Genomic DNA, 7114 nt, shown 5'->3' with positions numbered 1-7114 from the left:
TTAGTATATTTTTTTAGAAATGAGAATAGAGAGTCAAATAAAGTGGGTCATTCTCCTCCCTCCCCCTCCCCTTTCACAGTTGCAGGCACTTGTTCTTCAAGTCAGAAGAGGTTCTCTTTTCACATACAGAAAGTTTCTACTTTCATAAGCATCCTTTTGTTTCTAAAGAGAGCCACGTCTGTGTACTAAGGTTCCTGTTCAGTTTCAAGGGACCAAATCCTCAGGTGGTGCAAACTGGTCACTGAATCTCAGAGGAGTCGCAACAATTCATTCTAGCTGAGGACTTGGCCCCAGGCAGTCAATTTATTATTGCCAAAAGGAAATTTATGGGTGTGGTGTCAACACTTCTCAAGACTCCTTGCACCTCTAATTTAATTAGCTAATGTATTTAGGAGCCAGCTATGCAGTTCTTCTTTCTTGTCAGCCTGTAATGTGACTCTGTCAAGAACGCATTGCAGAAGAGGAAGGCTTTGTCTATAAGGCACTATTCATGCTTCTCACTCCATTTAGGTGTCACATCCTCCAAACTGCTCGTGTCCTCTCAGGTCTGACAGTGCTGTGGACAGTCAGGTGAAAAGATTTCACACTCCTCCCACATGACATTGCAGACTGTGCGGTAACCAGAAATCCAACCCACAGAATGCAACTGCTTGGTCAATCCAGTGGCTCTGCTCAATTAAATTAAAAATCCAATCTGCAGTAAGAGTTCACAGGGGATTTTACAATAACAGTATTTTTCCATGGTAGGTATTTGCTCTCCTATGTAGATCCCGCATGCACAGCTTCTGTCACTAAAGGAAAGAATAGCAGTGCAACAGGAGAGATGACACTTGCCCAAGAGCTCTGCAATTGTTCTCTGTTTCTCGCTCTCTCTATATATATTTTCCCTCCCTCTTTTGTTTTAATACAAGGTGATGATGAATGAAGCCATTGCTCTACAGCTTCATGGTATCAATGACAAGGTGATTTGCTGTTTGGAGAAAGCATCAAGTGAACTTCTCTGCCAGCTCCTTCCCAATACCCTGAGTGATTACTACATAGAACTCAAAGCTCAGAAGAGTCACTTGCATAGAAACAGAAGAGGCAACACCATGGGGCAAGAAGAACGTAATGCCAATGCCACCCAGAATATCAACTTTGCTGCCATCTACAACCTCCACAGGAGTGACTTTGCCTCCTTTCGAAATTTGTCCTTCCCTTTCAATTTCAGCTACAGTGATTATGACCTGCCCATGGACGATGAGGATGACATGACCAAAACCCGCACCTTCTTTGCAGCCAAGATCGTGATTGGGGTAGCTCTCATTGGCATCATGTTGGTCTGTGGCATCGGCAACTTCATCTTCATCGCTGCACTAGCTCGCTACAAGAAGTTGCGTAACCTCACTAACCTCCTCATTGCCAACCTGGCAATCTCTGACTTCATCGTGGCCATCGTCTGCTGCCCCTTCGAGATGGATTACTACGTGGTAAGGCAGCTGTCCTGGGAACATGGCCACGTGCTCTGTGCCTCCGTCAATTACCTGCGCACTGTCTCCCTTTATGTCTCTACTAATGCTCTTCTGGCCATAGCCGTAGACAGGTAAGCAGAAGAATGGGATGTTCTATCTGTAAGGTGAGAAAAAACCAGGAATTTGCACACCAGTGCTTTCAAACCTGGTTGCCACCTAAGTAAGTGGCCTGATAGACAAGAAAGGGACTTGTAATTTTCAGGTACTCTGTGTTATCAGGTTACTTAAGCATTTTATCCCACAGTGTGCTAAGCATTGTTGATGGCTGGGGATTTGCCAACAAAATATTTTTTTTGTCAGAAAATGCAAAATCATTGAAACCATCACTCTTCCCAGAAATGTGTCTGTTTTAGTGAAAACTTCCTCAGGATCCAAATGGAATTTCTAGGCTGAGAGAAGACAGAAAGAGAGTGAGAAGAAAAGAAAGACATCCCCCCCCCATTCCCCCAAATAGTCTACAGTCCAGTCATGAGGCTGTTCTAGGGACACAAGATGCTCAGGCTCATATCCCTATCTATTTGGAAAGTCTAAATCATTGAACTATAGAGGCAGCTTCTCTCTCAAGCTCTCTTTCTGGAGCTGTATATTTTATATGAATAATTCAATATTCATTGAACCCAACTTCATAGCTTGGTGATTAGAATACTCACCTGGTGAGACCTTAACCATTGAGACTCTCTCTGTGCAAAAAAATTCAAAGGGCCTAATTGCTGTTCCAATATTATGTGAAAACAAATCACAAAACCTCAATATAGTTTCCAAACATTTTCTAGCCAGATCCTCTGAGCTCATGCAGCTAGCACCTAATAAACTACTTTTCAGTGAGCTCTCAGCTGGGTGTTTAAATACACCTTTTATGCCTTATGTATATACACCCAAGTTGGACCAAAACATTTGGTAACAGTCTCCTCTTCTCACCTCTTCACGTACTGCTGCAGTTTGCACTGTCATATAACAACAAGTTTCCCACATGATCTGTGATCTGAAGGTCTTGTGGGATCTGAGGTGAACAGGCCAGAGACCCCTGCATTTTCACAACAAAATTAAAACATTATCAGTTTAAGCCCCCATTTCCCTTGTGTCCTGAGATGACAGGCATCTCTTTATGCTCAGACATCAGACTGTTTCCTTAGTCCATGGCACTGAGACCTTTGTATGAATTGATCTTCCTGAAGGCATTACCTCAAAGTATTGAGGTAAAGGTGCCCAGGTTAACGTGACTATTACGTTTGATATTCTTGGCCCGCTGAAAGTAGGAGAGAAAAGATTGTTTATAGGAAGAACTAAATGACTGGCCACTCATACATCATAATGTCACATGACTTCCTTTGAGGACCTAGGACAATTATTAGCTATATTGTTCCTCTCCTTAATCTCACTTATATAGTGCTGGAGCCAGATTCTTCTTTCACACCAGTTTAACTACACTGACTTTGGTGTAGATATGGTTAAAGCAGTGCTGAGGCAGCCTCCAGTGAAATCAATGATAATCTTTCTAATAACTTCTGTAGAAGCTAGAGCAATAATATAAGTGGAAGGAACACCAGCTTCTACAAGCCGAATCCTCAGCTGGTGTAAACCAGTATGGCTCCAATGTCATTTCAGTACACTAGCTGAGGATCTGGTCCTGGATTTTTCTTCATTATCTTGTACATATTATTGTTTTTCTACTATTTATATTCAAACTATAACAAACTGTTTGGAAAGAGCTATTAAGTCATCTCCTCCAGCCATGAGCCACATGCAAGCATACTCTCAGACTGTAAAAGCAATGTTTGTCATCCAGTCCCTATGCCTACTGAAAGACTAGAGATTTGCATGATATCTCCCAGGCTATCTCCTAACTAAAACAATACTGGAAAAGAATAAGAAAAGATGTTGTTACGAGCAAATCCTAAGGCATAGATTTTATATAAAACCTTATTTGCATGAATTTAAAGAAAAATAGCTAAAAGTGCTATTGTCCCCAAAGCAATTAACAAGCCCCTTCTGGTTATTCCTCTGGTTAAGATGATGCATATCCATATTTGTGTTGCTCCAAATTATTAACAGAAAAAAAAAGTTTCCAATATTCTGCTGCAGACTTTGCTAGTTCTGTTCATCTGAGAACACAGATAATTATATGATACACGAGCTGAAGATGCTTATACTAATATAACATGCTATTTGGGGAAAAAAAATCATATTTCAGGAAAACAGCTCTGCAATAAGATACAGGCAATACAAATATTAATATCCTTAGTGCTCTCTGTTTCTTGGAAAGTCTCACGGATTTGACAATGCAGAATGTTGACTTTTGTGGCTAATTTGGAGTTCGTTACATTATCTATGGGATAACAGATGGGAAGAATTCAAGGAGTGGTACATTGATACCTTAAAACCAACTCAACTGGCCATAGACAGAACTCTGTAATGGGGCTTCTGTATCTATTCCTATCAAGTAGTAATACAAAACCAGTGCAGAAGACAGGACTGGAAAAAAGGAGGCATTATATTCTTATAACTTTGTAAACTCTAACTGCCATCATGGCCCATGGGGGCCAAAATCAGTTAGGCAAGTTAAAGCAACCTGGAGGCTGCTCTGGTTCAGTCTGGTTCCAAGAGGATGAGGACAGGAAGGTAGATTTAAACCTTTCTTTACTTATTTTCTTCAGCTCTTCCAGGTATTCTTCAGCTACATCTGAAAAGCTAGACTTGTGTTTGTCTGCTTTATTGTTTGTTTGTTTGTTTGTTGAACTGTGAACTTCTGACTTATACTGAGAGTTGCTACTCTTTTGACTAAGACAGAGGCATTTGTAAATTTTGCTGCATTGCTATATTGTTCCATCATGTATCTGGCCTTAACCATTAAAAATATTATGGTCATCTTGATAAGGAGCCAACTGAAGTTCTGTTTCAGAATATGAGGTATCATATACCCTATCTACTTAGATACCACATGCATCTTTTCCCCAAAAAGCAGCCGTCCAAATTGGGGTGCAAGTCTTAAGTGAGGAAGTTAATTTCTAGGCTGAAATTGAAGCATTGAGATGTTGTAATATAGCTGCCATAGGCTGTGCTTCTCTCCCAGCCCAAGAGAGAGGGGCAGAGTGTAAACTTCAGGATCCCAGTTAGTTTTAGCCCCATCACTGCTGCGACTGAATTGACAGCAGCTTTTAACTGAGCTGCCAAAAGCTGCTGCCAATTCAGCAGTGGCTTTGATAGGGTTAATACTGTTGTTCTGAATTTGTAGCTAGAAATTAAGTGACTTATGCTGAGCCTGTGCTGTTAAGAAAAAAAAAGGATATTCCCAGAACTTTCATTCTGCCTTCCTCAAACAGACAGAGGGATGTGGCATGCAAGAAAACATGTTACATGCAAGCAGAAACCCCTTTAATGAATAAAAAAAATGTACACCTCTATACATAGTTTTGGAAGATATATGTATTTTACATCAATATATTTAGCCTGAAAACCTAATATTCTTGTGCAAGGTCATGCTTTCAATTACGCACATTTTTTCATCAAGGGCTGCATAAAAACCAATCACATAATATGACCTCTTGTGCATATTTAACTTGATTGAATCAATAGTAATCTGTCAATTTTGCATAGAAAGTGCTAAGGTTTCTCCTTATGTTTTTATTAAATGTTGGTGTAGTAGATGGCAGCAGTACGTTGATTACAGTTTTCTAGTCACTCTTAATGAGTGCCAGCAGCTGTCATCAGGGCAAGCAGCGTGGCAGAGAAATGGGTAGAAAACATTTAAAACAGTTACCAGCAGTCTCACTACCTGCAGAACAACAATGTATGTTAAGATGACTTGCCAGATGCTGGCTATGCAGCCGTTTCTCAATAACATGAAAGCATCCTCAGCCTTTAAAATATTTGGAACTATTCAGAACAAATTAGCCTTACCATGGACATAGCAACGCTCCTTCCAGTGAAGGAAGCAGCACACATAGACCAATCTCACCTTTCTGAGGGTACCGTTGGTGAGCACAATATATTTTTCACATAGACGTAGCCTTAAGCTAAGCATGCAACTGGATAGTCAGGACTAAAGTGCTCATTCAAGTGCTCCAGTATGGATTTTAGATTATTCATCTGGCTTTAGAGCCAACCTGCAGCCCAGGGGCAGGCAAACTTTGCCAGCTGCAGGCCAGAATGACCCATTCTGGGTCAGAGGCAGGTAGGTGGGTGCTAAGATGAGGCTGTCACTCACCCCTGTGGTGGCATAGGAAAAGCACCTACAGCCGGTGCTTGTCCTCATAGCAGCATGGGGAGAGTGTCTGCAGCCAAAGCCACCTGCCACCAAATGCCACCAGAACTCTACAGCCACGGGCCAGATCTGATGATTACATGGGCTCGATCTGGCACACTGTTTTTTTTAATCTCTTTATCATCGCTTTTTCTGAAATAACCACATTTCTATCAAGCTCTCCTTTTCGAAACAGTGACATTTTCTGTTCCCTGTTAAGTCAGTCAGCCTGCTTGTAACTAGGAATGTGTTTTGATTACTAAGGCTCCCTGACTTCCTTTTGAATGCACTTCTTTATCTTTTGTAGGTATCTGGCTATCGTCCACCCACTGAAACCACGTATGAATTACCAAACAGCAACCTTTCTCATAGCCTTGGTTTGGATCGTCTCCATACTCATTGCTATACCATCTGCATATTTTGCTACTGAAATTGTGTTATTCACAGTAAAAAATCAGAAGAAATTTTTTTGCGGCCAAATTTGGCCAGTTGACCAACAAATGTATTATAAATCCTACTTCCTTTTCATCTTCGGTATTGAGTTTGTTGGACCTGTGATTACGATGACCCTGTGTTATGCCAGAATCTCCCAAGAGCTTTGGTTTAAGACTGTACCAGGCTTTCAGACCGAACAGATCAGGAAGAGGCTTCGCTGCAGAAGAAAAACTGTCATGGTGCTCATGTGCATCCTAACAGCCTATGTCCTCTGCTGGGCTCCCTTCTATGGATTCACAATTGTCCGTGACTTTTTCCCCACGATCTTTGTGAAACAGAAGCATTATCTCACAGCCTTTTACATAGTTGAGTGCATTGCCATGAGCAACAGTATGATTAACACCATGTGTTTTGTAACTGTCAAAAACAACACCATGAAGTATTTCAAGAAGATTATGTTACTCAGGTGGAGGTCCACCTATAATGGGAGCAAATCCAGTGTAGATCTAGACAGCAAAAACAATGCAACACCAGTCACAGAAGAGGTTGACTGCATAAGACTAAAGTAATTGAAGTTTGGTTGTCATGACACGTGCATCCCTGGGGGAGGGAGGTGGGGAGGTGAATTAGTATTTTTACCTCAAAAAGCATCTCTCCCAGTTTTTGTGGTGATACCTACCACTGCAGAGAGCTCTGGATGAGGGTTCAATAGATCACAGATCTCTTTCCAACTAGGTTGTTGAACAGATGTATGACCATGTGCTGATCATATTGACTCTGCCTCACCTTTCTCTTCTGCAAAACAGGGATAATGATACTGATTTTCCTTTGTTAAAGCCCTTAAGATTTAGGGACGGAAAGCTCCATGGAAGAGCTAAGTGGTGTTATCTGGGTGCAAGACTCTATCTCAGAAATGACATCAACAATT

The 7114-nt window shown here is 41.2% G+C and overlaps 1 protein-coding gene across 1 annotated transcript; it reads left to right on the top strand.

Moving 5' to 3' along the window:
• The first annotated feature begins 893 nt into the window (after positions 1–893).
• PROKR1 (prokineticin receptor 1) lies at positions 894–6755 on the top strand. Its single transcript, XM_006021489.1, has 2 exons — positions 894–1582; positions 6059–6755. The coding sequence occupies exons 1-2, from the start codon at positions 915–917 to the stop codon at positions 6753–6755; spliced, it is 1365 nt and encodes a 454-aa protein (XP_006021551.1). The 5' UTR covers positions 894–914.
• The last annotated feature ends 359 nt before the right edge of the window (positions 6756–7114 follow it).

The sequence above is a fragment of the Alligator sinensis genome, unplaced genomic scaffold, assembly GCF_000455745.1.
Source record: "Alligator sinensis unplaced genomic scaffold, ASM45574v1 scaffold939_1, whole genome shotgun sequence".
Classification (NCBI taxonomy): domain Eukaryota; kingdom Metazoa; phylum Chordata; order Crocodylia; family Alligatoridae; genus Alligator; species Alligator sinensis.
The sequence above is the reverse complement of the archived record's forward strand: the minus strand, read 5'-3'. Positions and strand labels throughout refer to the sequence as shown.

Excerpts from the sequence above, each read along its gene's own strand:
- PROKR1 (XM_006021489.1), top strand. The coding sequence starts at position 915 with ATGATGAATGAAGCCATTGCTCTACAGCTTCATGGTATCAATGACAAG. Across the intron at positions 1,583-6,058 it reads CTGGCCATAGCCGTAGACAG|GTATCTGGCTATCGTCCACC; the intron begins GTAAGCAGAAGA and ends TATCTTTTGTAG.